The following is a 19499-nucleotide window of genomic DNA, read 5'->3' as shown; positions in this document are numbered from 1 at the left end:
CATTATTTTTGATCTCTCAACTCAGTAAATTAGACTTTCTCCAAGTCCCATTTTTAATTACTTTAAAATCAACAGTGCATGTAGAATGAGCCACGGCCGTGTCACCTCATTTACAAATGGAATGTCACGTCTCGAGGACAGCGCCTCTCGGCCCTTTGGGTGGGCCCATCCCTGGTACTCGTGTGCTTGTGCTTGAGGGCTCCCATCTCGTGTGAGGCCCCAATTCCAGGGTGAGCCCCAGGGTGGGAATGCCACGGGTGAGAACACTGACTCAGCGTGTCTTTCAGGAACACGACCATCTCCCTCCTGACCACGGACGACGCCATGGTCTCCATCGACCCCACCATGCCCGCAAATTCAGAACGGTAAGCAGCTGGCGGCTTCGTCAGCTCCTTGCTCTCATGGGGTCTCTGGCACTTCCCTGCACACGTGGGAGGGTCTCGGTGGTTGTTTTGTTCATTTACTGCTGTAGGAAAATCTGAATTTAAACCAAAGATGGGAGGCTCGGGATGGGAGAGCATGTGAAGAGGCTTAATTTGGCTTGTTCCTGTGCAGGACCGGTCACTTTCCAGAAAGCAAGGAACCTTTCTGAGGACTCCACATTCAGTTCTCGACAAGAGCCCTCTGAAGAGGTGCTGTCGTTATTACCGTTGTACAGATGGGGAAACTGAGGCATGAGAGGCTGAGTGACAAGTAGCAGAGCCAGGTCCTAGGACCCCTGAATTAACCGCCCTGCTGTCCACCTCGGGGAGGGCTGCAGGAGATTTCCTGACCAGAGCACCTGGAGGACATTTCTCATTTACCCACTGGGGCCAGTCCTGGGAGGACCACGTGCTTCCCGTGGGACCACCGGACCACTCTGCATAGGAGCGGGGAGGTAGCCTGCGGCGGCGGAGGAGCGGGAACTACGGGAGGCCTGGAAAGTAAATCTGCAGGTAGTAGAGGTGTTTGTGCACATATGTAAATTGGCAAAGCGGCCATGTGTGGCCTGAAGAAGGACAAGGCCTCTGAGCAGGGGCCCTTCCAACCAGTGACCAGCCCCTGCACCTAGCGGCCTGGCAAGTCCCTGGGGGCCTCCCTCCTATTTGTGCCCTATATTTGCGCTTATATTCGCCTGGCTGGGCGAGGCAGAATTTAAACTGGGTATCCTGCAAGGCCGGGGTGCAAGAGCCTGGTTGGGCACGGGGGTGCCCTCAGGACCCCTGCCTGTCACACCTGCTCCTCACTGGATGTCCCCTCCGAGGGACATGTGTTAGTCTGGTCATTGGGATGCCCCGCCCGACTGAAGCACGCCAGCCGGGCTGAGCCTGCAGGAGAAAGTTTGCACCAGGCAGACCTCGCGTGCCCCAGCAACTGGAGGCCCACGGCTGCTTCATGACAGCTTGGAAATCTTGGGGCTCCATGTGATGCGGTGGCCTAGGACCTCCACTGGAGGTTCTCCCCACCCGAGGTGTGCACACGAGAGCACCCAGGGGTGGGGCACCTGCTTTTCTTCCTCCTGCTCCTAGAAGCCAGCCTGTCAGCCATCCACCCCGAGCAGGTGCAGGATTCCCCGGCCCTGGGCAGGGGCAAAAACCCTCTTGAGGACAGCTAAGGCTTTGCTGCAGGGAGCCAATCAAATAAGAAACCCTGTGGGAGGCACAAATTCCTGGAAAGTCTTAGCAGCCACGGCTGTCCCTGTGCTCAGTGGCCTGCGCCCGCCCGCCCCTCCCCGTGCACCTGCATGCTTTGACCAGGCCGCCCCCTCCCGCTGTGCCCATCCGTCTCCCTGAAGAATTCCCTCCATCATGCCCCTGTGCGCTCTCGCTCTGATCACCGGCGCCAGGCTCCCGGAAGGAGCCGTGCTAATTGGCTCCCCAAAGACTCCAGTGAGATTCTTGTAAATCTCATCGCGAGCCCGTCAGAGGAAAGTCACCGAGTGAACTGTCACCCTGACGTCCGCAAGACTGAAATGATCTTGTCAGAGGGGAAATTTCATTAACGCCAGTGCCTTGTCAGGGCACGCTCGTCTCTGACTGAGGAAACTAAGCTTTTCCTGAATTGAAGCAGTCTGTCTGTGTAGCTTGTCGATTCATACTTTGTCACCCATCATATCTGGTTTGGTACTTCATTCTGTGCCAGCGCTTCTCAGCTGGGGGCAGTTTTGTCCCCCAGGGGACAATGGCAGGGTCTGGAGACAGGTTGTCACAAACGAGGGAGCAGGGTACTCCTGGCATCTGGTGGGCAGAGCCCAGGGATGCTGCTCCCCGTCCTATGGTGCACAGGACGGCCCCTCCCCAGAGACTTCTCCACCCCAAATGTCCGTGGTGGCCAGGTTGAGAACCCTGGTTTACATGAGTCTCTACCATTTTCCCTTCACAGAGTTGCCAGTTGTGCACTCAAAGGTCACCAAGCTCCCGAACCAGCGGGCCATCAGCACCACCAGCTGGGGGGCCTTGTTGAAGCAGAGCGCCCCTCCTCCCTCCCTCTCCCCCCCTCCGTTTCTGATTGGAGAGGTCTGGGTGGGGCCCCAGAACTGGCGCTTCTGCAGGTTCCAGGTGACGATGCTGACGGTGGTCAGGACGCCTTCAGAATCACTGTGCTGACCACTGGGCTTTTTCTCTGCTTCAGCCCCTTTGCCTTCTCCCTGCATTGGAGGTGGGGGACCTTTGTCATTTTGGAACTGCTTCCTCCGCGGGCTTCTCCCCGATCTGTGTCTCAGCCTTGTGAAATGTGGGTGCTCTCGGCCCCCCTTCATTTCAATCCTGTCTCACCCGTAGTGAGGCCTCCTATCAGCTCTGTGTCTCGACTGCCTTTGGGGGTCCCATCCGTTCTAAACGTGCGCAGTAGAAACAAGTCCAGATAAACCAGTGACTTCCAGCCCTGGCTGCAGATTACAACCATCAAGGATCTTCAAGAAGTCACTGATGCCCAGACTCCTCCTAGGACCAATTAAATGCGAATTTTTTAAAGCTCCCCAAGTGACTCGAATCCCAGCCCGGGTGAGAACTGGTGATGCAAAGTGCGGAAAACCTAAGAAACACTCTTGACCCAGGTTGGTGCTCAGCCCTCCAGTGACCAGAAAGTCACATCTCCCCAGCACAGGGTGTTCTCTTCTCGGACAGTCCTGGATAAATCTAGCTTCTTCCTAGCAAATTGCCAAGTCGACGGTGCAGTTGCTCAGGTTGCCTCTCTAGCTCCCTGCACTTCTGAAGACCTTGCAGCCATCCTGCATGGACTGGTCACCTCCTTGTCTCCCCAGCCTCAGACTCAGGAACACCTCGTGGGAGGGGCCAGCCGGCAGGTGCTGGTGCGTCCGCCGGTGCTGAGAGTGTTCCCGGTTCCCCGCTCCCGGGGGGGCTTTCGTGATCTCTTCTCCAAATTCCAGGGGCTCTCAACTGTGACCGCCTGGATACTGATCGGAAGTGGGGGTCCCAGCTGCCCCATCTCTTATGCCTCAACTCTTTGGCTCCTTCCCTGCCCCTCATTTCAAACCAAATACCATGACCTTCGGAGTCTCCTTCTTGCCTTAATGCCTTCCTTAGAGAACCTCAGCCGACCCCGAGTTTAGACTGTCTTATCTCACGTCTGGGCTTCCCGGTGCTCAGACCCCTGGTTTGTGCCTCCGGACACCCCTCAGTAGAGTCCCATCCGCCTTCCAGAAAAATCCGCCTCAAACACAGCTTTCCTCCTGTCGCTCCCCAGCACGGCCTTCTCCAGTGGCCATCAGCCGCAGGACATCATCCAGACTCCTCCATCTGGAACGTCTGGCCCCAATCCACCTTAAAACACTGGCCGCCAGGTCGGCTGACCTGCATGAGTCCCCACAACAGCCAATGTGTCACTCTCCATCCACAAACACCCCGTCACTTCCTGCCTCTGCCCTGGCTGAATTCCCACCCTCCTTGCGGACCCCACGGCAGGAATCCACTGGGTCCCCTAACCTTTCCCAGGCCTCCTGGCTTTTCTGTCGTATCAGGGAGCATTCAGATCAGCATTTTAAATCACCTGAGACCTATATACATAAGTCAGAGGGACTCGAATCTAACAGGGAGCTGGTCGGAAAGATGACTGACCACCAAGCCGTCTCAACTCCTAATGGCCAACAACTGTACATAGAAACACATCCCGACTCATTCAGATAATGCTCCGAGGGACCCTGAGCTGTGTGGTCCAAATGCTCCTTTCCGGACAGGGGGACATTCTGGATACCACAGTGTCCAGCCAATGGAGGTGTCACTTCTTGACAGCTCTACCCCATCCATTTCCACCACTACCAGTCCTCGCCGAAGGAGAGAAACAGATGCTTAAAGAGTGTGAGGAAGAGATGGGGCGTCTGGCAGGGCATGTGGAGAGGGCAGAATGACACAGCACGTGTGTGACAGACACACACGCCTTTCATTTACGGTTTTAGCCTCACGCGTAGCTCCCTCCAGGATGAAACGGCTGTGCACCCGTGAGGATAGCACATGCGGCCGCTCCCCCGGCTCCAAAGGCCTCCTGGATTCCAGCCTGACTCCCGGCTCCTTCTCTCGCTAAACGTGCTTGAGAAGAGGTTTTAGAGCCAGGCAGTGACATTTTGAAAAAACACAAATACAATAAAAGTTCAAGGCAAGTTTATCTCCTTTGAAGAGAGGGTGGTTTATGTCAATTTTGTTGTTGGGGAAGAGAACGACGACAATGCAACTCAATTTAGACCGAACCAGGAGCTGATTCAATCATGGAAGCAATGTAAGTCTTCTGAGAACGTTGCTGTCATTGGGAATCAAGAGGATTAAGGAGCGAGGAGCCAAGAGTAATCTTGAGGGGCCAAGAAACTCAACCCAGGATGTTTGGCCCACAAGCCTGCAAGGTTCCTGCAAGTGCCCGGAGCTTTCAGTCTCCACGTCCAGTCCCACGTCCGCTGTGCTCCAGTTACTGACCCAGGGGTTCCCACCCCCAGCTCGGTGGACTCTGGGAGAGGTTATCCTCTGTGCACTTTTTCAGGCTCAAACAGGCTTTTAGGGAGAGCTGAGGCTCTGTTCCGATTGACAGGAAATCCCAGGATGCGTGTGGCCATGGAAGGGTCTCCTCATAAGCCATCCCTGAGTCCTGTCCACAGGGCATCTGTCCTCAGCGCCTCTGACATGGGAAAGCCACAGGGACATCCTGCTCCATCTCTCCCTGCCCGCCGCACCTGTGTGGAGCCTGCTTTGTTGTCCATCCCACCCTCGTCCACCTCCCGTACCTCTTCTGCACCTTGTCACCACCTCTTGCCCCCCAACACTGATTTAAGGGCTGAAGGCCAAGGAGGAGGAGGGGAGGGCAGGGGGGAGGATGGGCAAGCCCCTGGGCTCCCCTTTCCCCACCCACTGCCCCAACATCAGTGGTGCTTGCAGCCTGGAGACAGAGAGGCGGTGAGAAACCGAGAGAGGAGGAGAGAGGAGAGGAAGGAGGTGACTACCACCTCGCCTTAGCTCTTGGAGCCCCTTCTCTTCTCGTCCTCCCCATACCAGCACTGCGCTCCTCTCGCTCTGGGCAGCACTGACACACGGCCCAGGGTGTGGACGCTGCACGTCACATCTGGTTCAAAGCTAGGCTCCGGCGCTCACTCCTTGACCTCCCTAAGCTCTAGGCTCTTACACCTGCGAGATGGTGAGGCTGAGGGTTGCTGGGAGAATCCAGTGGGATGATGGAATTGCCCTGCTCGACACATTAGCATTAGTATAAGGCCATTAAAAACAACCTTGACTCAGTGCCCACCCTCGCCAGGCCCTGCCCACCCGCTCAGGGCAACACCCACCTGTGGGTCACCTGCTCTACACAGCAGGCCACACTTCAAACCCACTTGGATTCTAAATAAGGTGTTACCTGATCTGCCGGGACCCGAACACCATTTGACAGTCTCTGTAGAGAAATGAACCCCGAGTCCCAAATAACCAGCTTGCAGAAGACTGTGAAACAGGGCCTTTTCCTAAGCGGGAGCAGGAACTCGAGTGGGAGATGCGAAGGTGTGGACTCACCTCTTGACGCATGACGCCCGGAGGGATCCCTCACGGGTGAGGCAGGAACACTGGACGCCACGGAGTTGTGTGCCCACCCTCCGCAGTGCCACGCAGTTTGTATTTTTATACTTCATCAGTGTTTTCATTGTGAAAATCTTCCTTGTTGGCTATGACCATGAAACCACAGGTGTCGCCCCGATTGATCACTGTTACTGGTTTGATGTGTGTGGATCCCTCCAAATTCTCTTGTTTCTTTCCCCAGAACTGAGCCCACTCTCCGTTACTCTGTAACTGCCGTGTCTAGCTAACGGGATGTGCTGGGCATACCTCCAGGTCAACACTTGCACACTTATCTTCATCTTTAACCCCAAAATGATGCTCCCCCGGGGCGGTTAAGGTGTCACCCGTCCCCTGAGTGGAGGGGGCCGGAATATTTCTAGTGCTTAGCTGTTCAAGCAATTCAGTAATACACATCCTTCCAACATGGACTTGAAGGTGCAATGTCAATTCCTGAGGGCAGGAGCATTTTTGTCTTCTTACATGACCAGTACCTGATAGCAATGAGCGCTTGGTAAACAGTCTATTGAATGAATGAATGATGGCATGAACAAATGACATCTGAAAGTCTCCGCCGTGTCCTAATGCTTCATGTGGCACATTTGTTCCTGAATTCATGTGCTGAGACAAAGCGTGATGTATTATAAATTTTAATCGGGGTCGCTAGGTTGGTCTTCCCAAGGAGGTGGCCGTCCATACTCCCACCAGCACTGCTCCCGAGCCCCGGGTGCCTTGTGTCCTCATAGATTCCTCTTACCAGGTTTTGGAATTTTACTAAACTGCTGGATAAAAATACAGCATCTCTCTTGAGGTGACTTTTAAAAATTTTTTATTGTTGTCGGCTCTTCTCTGTTCCTACTCTTTGCCTGTTTTCCACTGGCTTGTCTTTTCCTCCCCTTTCGCCAGAGGTCCTCGTATATCCGCGACAGTAACCTTTTGTCTGTCGTACGCATCGCCAGAATTCTCTCCCTGCCCCTTCTGGGTTCACGATTCCCGGGATGGCATTGCCGGGATGATAGTGCGTTTTCGACTGAGTCATTGACACCATCCTCTCGTGCACCTGGGAGACGCAGTTGCCAGGAGCTCAAACAAGCGAAGGAGAGAGGGCCGCCGTCCATCAGTCAGGTGTCGGGATGACATGGGCAATTCTGGCAGAGTCTTTGCTATCCCACCTGCACTCAACACCCGAGCAGTAGTGGGACTCATCACAAAATTTGTTTTATTGGGCAAATATGAACATTATCGAGGAATTTCATCCTTTAAGTTATGTGTTTACAGTATTTAGAATTCTGAATGAGGAAGCTCAGAACATCCAAAGAAACTGATTTCAAAAAAAAACCTAATCCCCTGAATTCTAATTCACCCCAAGTGCTTATCTCTCGTACCAGACGTGTCGCGAACATCTGTGACGACATCTCACAGTGGACCTGTCTTCTCTTTTGCAGCACGCCCTACAAAGTGAGACCTGTGGCCATCAAGCAACTCTCTGGTAAGGCCCTGCTATCATTTTTTAAATGAAAAGGGAAAAAAAAAGCTCCAGGCAGCTCCTACGATTGCATATGTCTTAGTTAAGCATTAGAATCTAAAGGCTGATACTATTCCAGAAGGTCAAGCCATATCCCACTGCAGAGACAGTCTTAGACTCTGCCGTTGACAGTCCTCAGGGACCCCCTGCACCCTGTCCCTGAGGACTGAGCAGACACTGGGCGACATTCCACTCTTGTCTTCCTGGGCCCAGCACCTGTCCTGCCCGTTCAGACGGTGAGCCACAAAGGTGGGCCGTTTGTAACCCAGCCCTTAGGATTCCTCACATAGTCAGCGGTGTTTTATTAAAACCCCATTTCCTTTTCGATTTTTTTTATCACTTTTGTTTATGTATGATTTATGCATAATAAAATGCTCGCATTTAATTGTATATTTTGATGATTTTTGATGAGCTTTGAAAAGTTTATACGCCTTTGTTACTGCCACTAAAATCAAGACACAGAATGTTTATATCACCTCGAAAAGTTCTCTGTGCCCTTTCCCCGTCAGCCCCCTCCCTTGACTCCTGGTCTCTGTCAGCAACTGACTTGCTTTCTGATTAGGTTAAATTTGTCTTTTTGAGAGTTTCCTATAAAAAAAAATACATAGAATGTGTACTCTTTTTTGTCTCAACCTAATGTTTTTGAGACTCATCCGTGTGTTGTATGTATCGGTGGTTCATTTCTTTTTACTGGTGAGTAGAGTTCCGTGGTGTGGATGGACCACAATTTGTTATCCAGTCATGTGTTGAAGGACGTCTGGGTTGTTTCCATTTGGGGGCTTTTAGGAATAAGGCTGCTATGAGCATTCAAGTACAAGCATTTATGGGGACATGTATTTTTCATTTCTCTTGGATTGCTGGGTCAAATGATTAAGTATATGTTTAACTTTGTAAAAAAAAAACCTGCCAATCATTTTTTTTCAAAATGGCGGCACCATTGTGCATTCCCACCCACAAGGTACGAGTGTTCCAGTGGCTCCACATTCTCACCAGTGCTTGTGGTGTCCGTCATTGTATGTTAACCATTCTGATGGGTGTGTAGTGGCACTGCGTTGTGACTTTAATTTATATTTCCCTGCTGACTAATGATGGTGAGTGTCTCTAAAGTATTTGCTGGCCATTCATAAATCTTCTTTTAGGAAGTATCTTTTCAAATCCTTTCTGGTTTATTGGTGGTGGTGGTGGTGGGTTGCTTCCCCTCTCGCTGAGTTGTGAGTGTTCCTTATCTATCCGGGATTCACACCCTTTGTCAGGTATATATCATACATATTTCCTCTTGATCTGCACCTTGCCTTTTCACATTCTTATCAGTGTCTCTTCATGACTAGAATTTTGATTAGGCCCAATTTATCAATCTTGCTTTTTTTATGGTTTGTACTTTTTGTGTTCTATCTAAGAAATCTTGGTTGATCCCGTAGTTGTGAAGTTTTCTTCTAAAACTTTTATATTTTAGCTTTTGCATTTAGGTCTATGATCCATTTCGAGTTAATTTTTGTGTATGGCCTTAGTCAAAAGTTAAGGTTTATATTCCTTTTTAAAGTTTAATCTTTGTCTAATTTTAATTTTTGTAAGATTGATGGCTACAAAGTAGAATTTTGAAGCCACCTGTCCCATGCTGGACAGTGTGTGAGGGAAGCACTGATGTTTGTGTGCCTCAGTTTCTCATTCTTCTCAGTTTACACATGAACACTAGTTGCTTTAAAGTTTTTTTATGCTTCACTAGCTCTTTATGAAAACTCCTAATTCAGTTCTCTTGATTGTAGATATTAGAATAAAATAAAATAAAAATATAAAATAAAATCTTGAGGCCCGAGTCCACCTCACACCGGGCTTGGGGTGAAGGGCTGGGTGGCCACCTCCTCTCAGGGCACCCAGCAGATGGCTGAGCCAAGGTCGTCTGCAGTCCATTCCAAACCTGGGGTCCTAGGAGCCACAGAGAGGTTTGATGACAACAGGCGCTGCCAAGGCTCAGGGGTCATGTTAATACAGCGCCGAGCCTAAGCTCATGATGTCAGCATGATGATGTGTTGAGCAGAGGAACAATAGGAGCGTTTTTTCTAAACGTGGTGGGATCAGAAGACAACTGCTCAGCTCGAGGCTTCACACGCTGTGTAAGGAGCGGGCAGGCGCCGGTTCTGAAGCCTCTGGCCAGCAGCACTGAAAGCAGCACAGGGCATGGCCTCCATGAGGATTTCAGCAGGGCCAGGCTCCCGCCACCCTGACCCCAGCCCAGGGCCTTGCACATAGTAGGAGCTTTCTGTGCTTGTCGGGCAGCACCTGGTGCATTTGCTCCGCAGCGTGAGCACCGTGCGCGGGCCGGGCCTCCCCTTGCTCTGTGTGCGTTCCTGTGCAGGTGAACACCACCTGTCCCGGCTCTGGTGCGTGAGGTCGCCTTCTCTTCAATGCGCCGGGATCCCAGGTTTTTATTTTTGGGACAGAGATGGTGTCAGGTAGACCCCCCTGGCCTGAGCCTTCTTGAGACCAGTAAGAAAGCAGAGTGCTGTCATCTCCCTTTGAAACTTGTTCTTAGCAATCATTGACTCTTTTAGCTCTCTCCGGGGAAATAACCTTCCGTCTCCCATCTGTCCCCACCCAGCCCTTCCCGGAGCCGCTCAGCCTCTGCTCGGGCTCCATCACAGTCCTGACTGTGCAGCCGTGAGTGCGGGCCTGTAAGGAGCCCCATGCGCCCTTGGATCAACAGCCCGCACTCACAATGGCAGGAAAAAGAGCCTCAGGAAAGGAAATGGGAGCCTGAGTCCAGACTCACGTGCAGCCTCGAGGCCCCTTGACCTGGCCCTTCCTGGGGTCCCCGCCCTGCTCACTCATCCTCTGAGTCACACGTTTCAATAGATGCTCCTCACAGTCCGGCAGAGCCGTGCGATGCAGAAATGCCCCAGGCGTGCTGTTTTGCTACTCAAATATTAGAAGACAGTAAAGGGAAAAGCATTGTGAAAAACATGAGTTTTCATGGGAAGGAGGGCTGGGCTGCTTCAGGCCCGGCCCACGTGCCGCTGGGAGCTGCATACACCGTTCTCACGAGCAGGAAGCAGCTCCCGCAGGGAAGGGTATCGGGACAGCCTCATTCCTCCAGGGCAACCCCCCTGAATAGGGAAGTCGTGTGCTTAGAAACGCCTTTTTAGAAAAACGTTCTCTTCGCCTCATCATGGGAGACAATCATGCAAGATAGACTGCTTTTCCCTTTTATAAATGAAATAAAGTTGATAGCAACTATAAAAACCACAGGATGAAGTTTTATGCATCCTTTTATGACAGTAGTGCCAATTCTTTTGAAAACCCTCGAACCATTCATCATTTTTATTTGATTTGAGCAGCTCAAACTCCAACAGTGTTTTCCAAATTATCAAATAGATTCTTTCAGTCTCCGGTCAGTTATCAAGCGCCTGCCTGTGTGCCCTCTCCTACCAGGAGCCAACAGCGGGATGCCTACTAGAGTAACGGCCTCACCTGGATCAGAGCTCCGAGAGAAAAGGGTCCCCGAGGAGGAGGCCTGGCCTCCCCCAGCATGACAGGCAGTGTGGGGCTCAGGCTGTGTGCTGCCATGCTGGTCGAGGCCAGCATTCTATTTTGACCACAGGCCACCTGCGCTTCTGGCTGAGTCCACTTTCACGAGCCCCGAGAACCTGCAGCAGTTAATGGTTCCAGTCAGAGCCCAGGCAGCAACGGCTGTTAAGCCACTGAGTCACAATTAACCTCATGGAGGGTCTTCAACTTTAGAACTGAAAATAGGACCCTGTCGTAGGGACGCACGCACTGCTGTTCCTCTCCATTCCCTGCCCTTCCCTACGACCAGGCCGAGTCTTTAATCGCACAACACACTGCCCATCTCTAGCAGACTCGTCCAGCCCAGCCTGTGGGAAGGCTCTGTGGAGGCCCACACACCATCGCCCAGGCCACCCGGCTCCAGCTGAGCATGACTCTCCTGTTCTGTCACCCAGGCAGAGATTTCGGGAGACTTGAAGCCTTCCTGCACCCAACAGCTTTGTTCCCAAAGATGGACAATGAAAGGTGAGCCATAAACACACATCAGGAGCATCCACAGCTTGCGTTCCTGTTTCTGCAAGTCAAAGGTGACAGCTGGCCAACGGGAAGCGATGGGGTATCTGGCGTGCACTGAACAGTGCCCAGAATTCCAACTGGGGACAAGCAGCCCAGTCCCCAGGGCACATACTCCTCTGGGGAGGGTCTGGCTGCCTCACTAGTTTAATGGGGGTCTTTATGCCTCAAGACCCAGGGAGGCCAGGCCAGAAGGGCCCGTCTGTATCTCGCCACGTGTACTGGGTCTGCCCGGGTCTCTTAGAGAAACCTAACCCCGAGCCTGTGCCCCACAGCTTAGGAAACGGAGGTCACACTCCAGTCGGGTTGTGGCTTGCTAAAGTCTCCACACCACAGAACACTGCAGCTGAAAGGGACTCAGGGACAGAGAGGGAACCCTGGAGCTGCCCCCAGGATGCATGATCCACCAGAAGGGGACCAAATGTCTCGAAGGCCAGCCACAGGCCAAACGGGGATTGCTGCACATGTAAAATGCACCCAGATGTTGAAGGCCTTGTATGAAAAAAGGAATGTGAAATATCTCATTTATAATGTCTATATTTCATGTTTTCTTATTGAAATATAATTCCCATGGCATAAAAATCCACCATTTCAAAGCATACGAATTCAACACTTTTTAGTATATTCACTTTATTGTGCAACCACCACCACTATCTAATTCCAGAACGTTCCATCACCCACACTTATTAGCGTTACTCGCATTGCCTTCACTCCCCATCCCCTGGCAACCACTAATCCACTTTCTGTCTCTATGGAAATGCCTGTTCTGGATGTTTCATATAATGGAAGATGAGGCCTTTTGTGTCTGGCTCCTTTCACTTCACTTAAATGTTCTCAAGGCTCCTCTCTCTGGTGGCAAGTGTCAGCACTTCATTCCTCTTTATGGCTGAACCACCTTCCGTCGTGTGGATGGGCCACACACACATTATGTATTCAGGGACGTTTGGGTGTTTCCATTTTTTGGCTGTTGCAAATGATGCTGCTCTGAATATTTGTTGCAAATTTTCATGTGAATGATGCATATTGAAATGAGATTTTTCGAGGTATATTAGGGTTAAGTAAAATATTTAAATTTTAAAAATTAAAAAGTCCAGCCACCTTGGTGGGAAGGGTCTGAGATGAGAACGCGTGCATGGCAGGGACCAGAGGCTGTTGGTGTGGTTCCCACTCACGGTGTCTCCTCCCAGCCCGAGTTCCCTGCCAGAAGGGCTGCAGCTCACGGCCCGGAATAGTCCTTCCGGTGAGAGAGGGAGCTGATGGACAGACAGATGCTCGGCTCCCTTGCCCTGTGGTGGGACAGTTCTCAGACGTCGTCCACACGGTTGCTCAGTGGCAGCCGCCCCCCGCGGGAAGCAGCTCACTGACTCAGCTGTGTGGGCGTTCTCTCCTTCCTTGCCCCAATTCCCCACGCCTTCCCAGGGATTCCTGGGACCACCTCCAAATACCCTCCTGGTGCCCAACTCCTTGTCTCAGAGTCTGTTTTTGAGGAGTCCAACCTAAGAGGCGCAGACTTGGGAAATGGGAAGATAGGACAAAGGGTTGTCCGGCTGCCCTCGGTCGTCGGTCATTTGGGGTAAATGGCCTCAGGAAAGCTTTAACCACAGTGCACTTCAGTTGACCCCGCAAAGTAGCAGTCGGAATGCACACATCCCATGGTCTTAGGAGGATAAATGAGGCAATTCATGCCGAATGCTTAGCACGGTGCCTACCACGTGGTAAGTCCTTGATAAAGGGTGCCTATCAGGTAAAGTGACCTGGAGGGTGCTTTTGAATGGCTGAAGTTACGTGTCTCCAGAATGGCAGAATTTTAAGGGGACAGGAATGCTTCCTAAGGTCTAAACTGCACATGTAGTGCTGGCGCTATTTTCACTTGCAAGTCAAGTTAATGCTTGAAATCTGAGCACAAGCATGTTGCTTATGAGAAATAATAATGCTCCTCAATAATATTTTCTATTTTTAGTGCAATTTCATTCCAGAGAGCTTTATAATCATAGCCTGAGTCATCTTCGCTGGCATTATTTTCAAAACAAAAAGGATACAGTGTATACAATGAAAGCCACCCGTTTCTCCTCTGATGCCTCTGAGGGGCTTCCTCCATTTCTGTTTTCTTTAGCGTTGGGAAATTCCATGCTCGTCCTTCCCCCCCCACCTCCCCTCCCGCCGCCTGGGGTGGTCCAGCCAGCAGCAGCAGCTCTGAGCATCTCACTGTCAGTGATGTGGGTGGCAAACGATAATACCCGGGTCTTCAGGATCTGTGTGTCACGACTACAGAATTTAGGATAGTGAACATGATGCCAGCCAAACATTCCCGCAAGTACCCTCAGGAAGCATATGTTCAGACTGTTCTCTCTGCCTCCAGGCAGCTGTGAGAACAGGGCAGAACCCCCCCAACACACTCGTGTCCCATCTAACTGTGCGGTGCAATGCCCAGACATGAAGTGTGCGGTGTGATAAACTGGAGTAGAAGTACACGTGCCTGGAAGGACCACCCCAATCACGATAAAGAGCATTTCCATCCCCCTAGAAAATTCCCCTTGTGCCTCTTTTCAAGTCAGTGCCCATGCGTTATAAGAAACCAGGGTTCTCACTTCTGTTACCAAAGGTTGCTTTGTCCTGTTCTTGAATGTCATGAAAATGAGATCATACAGGATGTGCTCTTTCATGTCTGAGTTCTTTCTTTTAGCATCATGGTTAAGGATTCACGCATGTAGCGTATGTGCTTTTGTGTGGCTAAGTGGTATTCCATTTTGTGGGTACTCCACAATCTGTTCTTTAATTCTCCTGTGGGTGGACATTCGGGTCATTTCTAGTCTGGATTTAAGCAACCGTCGACGTTGCACAAGTCTTAATATGGACCTAATTGTTGATTGTTGTGGGTAAATACCTAGGAGTGGTGTTGCTGGTTCATATGATAAATGTATGTTTAACTTTCTAAGAAACTGCCAAACTGTTTTCCCAATGGTTGTGCCATTTGACCTTCCCACCAGCGGTGTATGACTGATCCAGTTGTCCCACACGCAGCCCAACGGTAGGCATTCTTAGTTATTTCTTTAAAGTTTTAGACATTCAAGTAGGTCTAAGACCATATTTCATTATGAGTTTAATTGGCATTTCTTAGATGATTTCATGATAGTTGAGCGTGTTTTTATGTGCTTATTGGCTCTTTGAATATCTTGATTCATGAAGTATCAGTTTTAAGTATTTTGCTCATTTTTAAACTGGCTTATATGATTTTTTTATCGCTGGTTTGTAGGAAGCTATATATTCTGGATATAATTCATTTTTCAGATGTATGTATGGCAAATATTTTGTTTCCCACTTTGTGAAAAAGGTCATTCTCTTAATGAGGTCATTTGATGAGCACAAGTTTTTATTGGGTGAAGTCTCATTTAACAAGTTTTTCTTTTATGTTTAGTGTTTTCTGTGTCTTCTCGAATACTTCTTTTTCTACCCCAAGGTTGTGAAGATAAATTTTGGGGAGATTTAGAGTTATAGCTGTCATATTTTAAGCCATTATCCATTTCAAATTAATTTTGTGAGTGGTGTGAGGTAGGGATTGACGATCATTTTTCCCCCTATGCGTTTATCCAGTCGTTATAGCACCGCTGGCTAAAGAGCTTCCCTTTTCCCATTGAATCACTTCGGCACCTGTGTTGAAAGTGTCCCTATGTGTGTGGGTCTCTTTCTGGACTCTGTTCTGTTTATCGATCTAATTGTCTACCCTGACACCAGTACCACACTGGCGTAATTGCTAGAGCTTGGAATCAGATGGTCTTCCACATTTCCACTTCTTTCTTAGTTGTTTTGGTTAAATTTTAGAATTAAGAATCCACTTGTTAATTTCGTTTTAAAAAGCCTATGACTTTGATTGGAACTGCATGCGATATGTAGATTAATTTGGGAACAGTAACATCTTAGCTATATTGCGTCCTCCAACCCGTGAACATGATACCTCCTTCCACTCCGGGGCCTTCACAGCTTTCAGGATGGAGGTCCTACCTATTTTTTGTTAAATCTGCTCCTCAGCATTTTTTGCTTTCTGGTGTTAATGTAAATGGGATCTTAATTTAATTTTCCACTCATTTGCTGCTAGCGTGTAAAAAATAGAATAGCTTTTTCTCTATTGACATAGTATCTTGTGAGGTTACTTAATTCATTTGTTCATTCTGGTAGTTGTTTCATAGATTTCCCATAGAGACAGCCATAGATTTGACAATAAAGACAGTTTTACTTCTTGCATTCCAGTCTTTGTGGTTTTGACTTCTTTCTCTGGTCTTGGTGGACTGGTTGAACCTCCAATAATATTGAACAAAGTGAGAGCAGGTGGCCCTACCTCCTCCCAACCTTCTGGGAAACGCGTTCACTCTTTTGCCCCTACGTGTGACGTGAGCTGCAGAGTTTGTGTAGATGCCCTTTATCGGGTTGGAGTCCTCTTCTCCTAGTTTGCTAAGTTTCTCATCAAATGTTCTTTGCCAAAATTCTCTGTTAAATTGTGTCAGCTGTCCTTTTTGGCTCCGTTGAGATGGGTTGAGGAAGTTTCCCTCTTTCTCCAGTTTTCTAGTGGTTTTTATCCTAAATAGGGGTTGGGTTTTGTCACGTATTTTTTTCCGCATCTACCGGGATGGTTGTATCATTCTTCTCCTTTACTCTCTGAAGATGGTGAATGATGGTGACTGGTTTTCAAATGTTGGAACACCTTGCTTTCCTGGGGTAACGCCTCTTGTATTCTTAGGGAGCCGTCCAAGGAAAATACTCAGGAATCAATTTAACAGAGAGTCCCCAGGACCTCTCCCCTGAGGTAAGGTGAGGTCTCTTTTTATGTGTTGCTGGATTTGATTTCCCGGCAACGTGTTAAGGGTTTTTGTGTCTGTGTTCAGGGGAGACGTTGGTCTGTAACTTTTCTCGTGTAATGTCTTTGTCATGTTTTGATATTGGGATTATGGTGGCCTCATAAAACATGTTGAGAGGTTTGCTTTTTTCTCTGTTTTCTGCAAGATTTTATGTAATGTTGGTATTATTTCTTCCTATGTCCATTTACATGTAATGTATTCATTGATATGGTTGAGGTTGAGTCTGCCATGTTGCTATTTGCCTTTTATCCATCTTGGGTTTTGTCTCCTGTTCCTCCTCTGCCTTCTCTTGGGTTAACTGGCTAAATTTTTGTGTTCCATTTCATTCCTTCTGTTGGTGCTTTAGCTATACTTTTTAGCATTATTTTTAGGTGATTGTTTAGGCATTATACTGTGCAACTTTAATTTTTTTTTTTTAATTATAGACTTTATTTTTTAGGGCAGTTTTAGGTTCACAGGAAATTCAGTGAAAAGTCCAGAGAGTTCCCACATATCCCCCTCCCCACACTCTCTCAGCCTCTCCCACCGCCAACATTGACACATCATTATCAGCCAAAGTCCATAGGTTACACTGGGGTTCACTCTTGATGATGTGCATTCTGCAGGTTTGAACGGATGTGTAATGACATGTACCCACCACTACAGTATCATACAGAGTAGTTTCTCTGCCCTAAAAATCCTCTGTGCTTCTTCTGGTCATCCCTCCCTCCCCCCAACTCCTGGCAACCAGCGATCTTCTTACTGGCTCCATAGTTGTGCCTTTGCCAGAATGTACATCGTTGGAATCATGTATTATGCAGCCTTTCCAGACTGGCTTCTTTCACTTAGGAATATGCATTTAAGTTTCCTTCGTTCCTTTTCATGGATTCATAGCTCATTTCTTTTCAGTGCTCAGTGACAGTCTGTCATATGGGTTTACCACGGTTTGTTTATCCAGTCACCCGCTGTAGGACATCTCGGTTGCTTCAGTCTTGGCAGTCATGAACAAAGCTGCTGTAAACATCTGTGTGAAGGTTTTGTGTGGAAGTTAAGTTTTCAACTCCTTTGGGGTAAATACCCAGGAGGACGATTGCTGGATCGTGTGGTAGGAGTACATTTAACTTTGTGAGAAACTCACAAACTGTCTTCCAAAGTGGCTGTCCCATTTCGCACTCCCATCAGCAGTGAATGAGAGTTCTCGTCGCTGCGCATCCTCGCCAGCGTTTGGTGTCAGTGTTGGGGATTTTCGCTGTTCTGATGGGGTGTCATGGTATCTTCTTGTTTTAGTTTGCATTTCCCTAATGATGTTGAGCTTCTTTTCGTATGTTTATTTGCCATCCCTATGTCTTCTTTTCTTGAAGTGTCTTTTCAGATTTTTTGCCCATTTTTAAATCATCCTTAACTTGTTAGTCTATTTAGAGTTAATATTGTACCACTTCACATAAAAAGTAAGGACTTTGCAGCAGTGTAATTCCTCCCTCACAACCTTTGAGCCATGGCTGCCATATACTTTACATCTGTGCTATAGACTGAATGTTTGTGTCCCCCCAAAATTCGTATGTTGAAATCCTAACCCCCAACATGACGGTATGTGGAGGTGGGGCCTTTGGGAATAAGTGGGTCACGAGGGCAGAACCATCATGAATGGGATTAGTGCCCCCTAAAGAGACCCCAGAGAGCTCCCTTACCCCTTCTGCCACGTGAAGACTGAAAAGGCGGCCAGGTGTGAACCAAGAAGAACCAAGAAGCCCTCACCAGATGCCAAATCTGCAAACATCTGGATCTTGGGCTTCCAAACTCTAGGACTATGAGAAATAAATTTCTGTTGTTTATAAGCCCCCCGGTCTATGAAATTTTGTTAGAGCAGACTGAACAGACTAAGATAATCTACATACATTTTCAACTCCATAATACAATATAATTTTTGCTTTAAATAGTCAGTTACCTTTTTTTCTCATGAGGGAGATTGGCCCTGAGCTAACATCCGAGGCATTCTTTCTCTACTTTGTATGTGGGATGCCACCACAGCGTGGCTGATGGATGCAGTAGGTCCTGCACTGGGGATCCAAACCCATGAACCTTGGGCCGCTGAAGCAAAGCACGCGGAACTCTAACCACTTGGCCACGGGGCCAGCCCCCACCAGTTGTCTGTTGAAGAAATTATGAAAAGAAACTTAAAGATAATTTTTTATAGTTACCTGTGTATTTGCTATTTCTGGTGCTTTTATTTCTTCCTGTTGATCCCAACTTCCGGCTGGTGTTACAGCTCTTCAGCCTGAAGGATTTCTTTTTTCTTTTAACCTGTCTTGCTGTGCAGAACTGCTCGTGCCTAATTCTCTCAATTCTAATTCTCTCTCTATTCTAATTCTCCCTAATTCTCTCTCAGCTTTTGCGTAGCTGAGCGTGTCTTTATTTTTGCCTTCATTTTGAAAGATGGTTTTTCAGGATATGGAATTCTGCATTCACAGTTCTGGTTTGTTTTTATTTAAGACGTCGATTCATTTTTTCCTGGCCTCCATTGTTTCTGATGAGAAGTCAGCCTTTATTTTATCATTATTCCCCTGCATGGAATGTGTCTTTTTCTCTGGCTGCTTTCAAGGTGTTTTCTCTCTGTCCTCGGGTTTCACTAGTTTAACTAGCCCTGGTTTCCTTTTTGTTTATCCTGCTTGATGTTCGTTGATCTTTCATGGTCAATAAATTTGTGTTTTTATCAAATTTGTAAAATTTTCAGCTGTTATTTCTTTAAATGTATTTTACACGTCATTCTAACTCACCTTCCCTTCTGAGACTCTGCTTACGTTTCTGTGAGAAAGCTTGCTTTGTCCCTCAAGTGACTGGCTCTCTCATTTTTTAGGCTTTTTTCTTTCTGTTCTTCTGATTGGATAATTTCTATTGCTCTGGCCTCACTTTCCCTGCCTCTTCTGCTGACTCCACGCTGCTGTAAACCCATCCATGAATTTTTTTATTTCAGATATGTTTTTCAATTCTACACTTTTCATTTGATTCTTATTCATAGATTTCTCTCTGGAGATTCCCCATCTGTTTACTGTT

General features: G+C 48.6%; 1 protein-coding gene across 3 annotated transcripts in view; it reads left to right on the top strand.

The window, feature by feature from the left end:
* Positions 1–19499, top strand: part of PDE9A (phosphodiesterase 9A) — an 89671-nt gene that overhangs the window by 29830 nt on the left and 40342 nt on the right. For 2 of the 3 annotated variants that reach the window (XM_046651693.1, XM_046651692.1), the window contains exons 3-4: positions 288–365; positions 7466–7509. In XM_046651693.1, coding sequence (XP_046507649.1) covers positions 288–365; positions 7466–7509 — 122 coding nt within the window. Of the gene's footprint in view, positions 1–287; positions 366–7465; positions 7510–11541; positions 11572–19499 lie in introns of those variants that run through there. The other variant, XM_046651695.1, reaches the window with a different exon arrangement.

Source organism: Equus quagga, unplaced genomic scaffold (assembly GCF_021613505.1).
Source record: "Equus quagga isolate Etosha38 unplaced genomic scaffold, UCLA_HA_Equagga_1.0 73442_RagTag, whole genome shotgun sequence".
Classification (NCBI taxonomy): Eukaryota; Metazoa; Chordata; class Mammalia; order Perissodactyla; family Equidae; genus Equus; species Equus quagga.
This window is presented reverse-complemented; position numbering and strand designations above follow the sequence as displayed.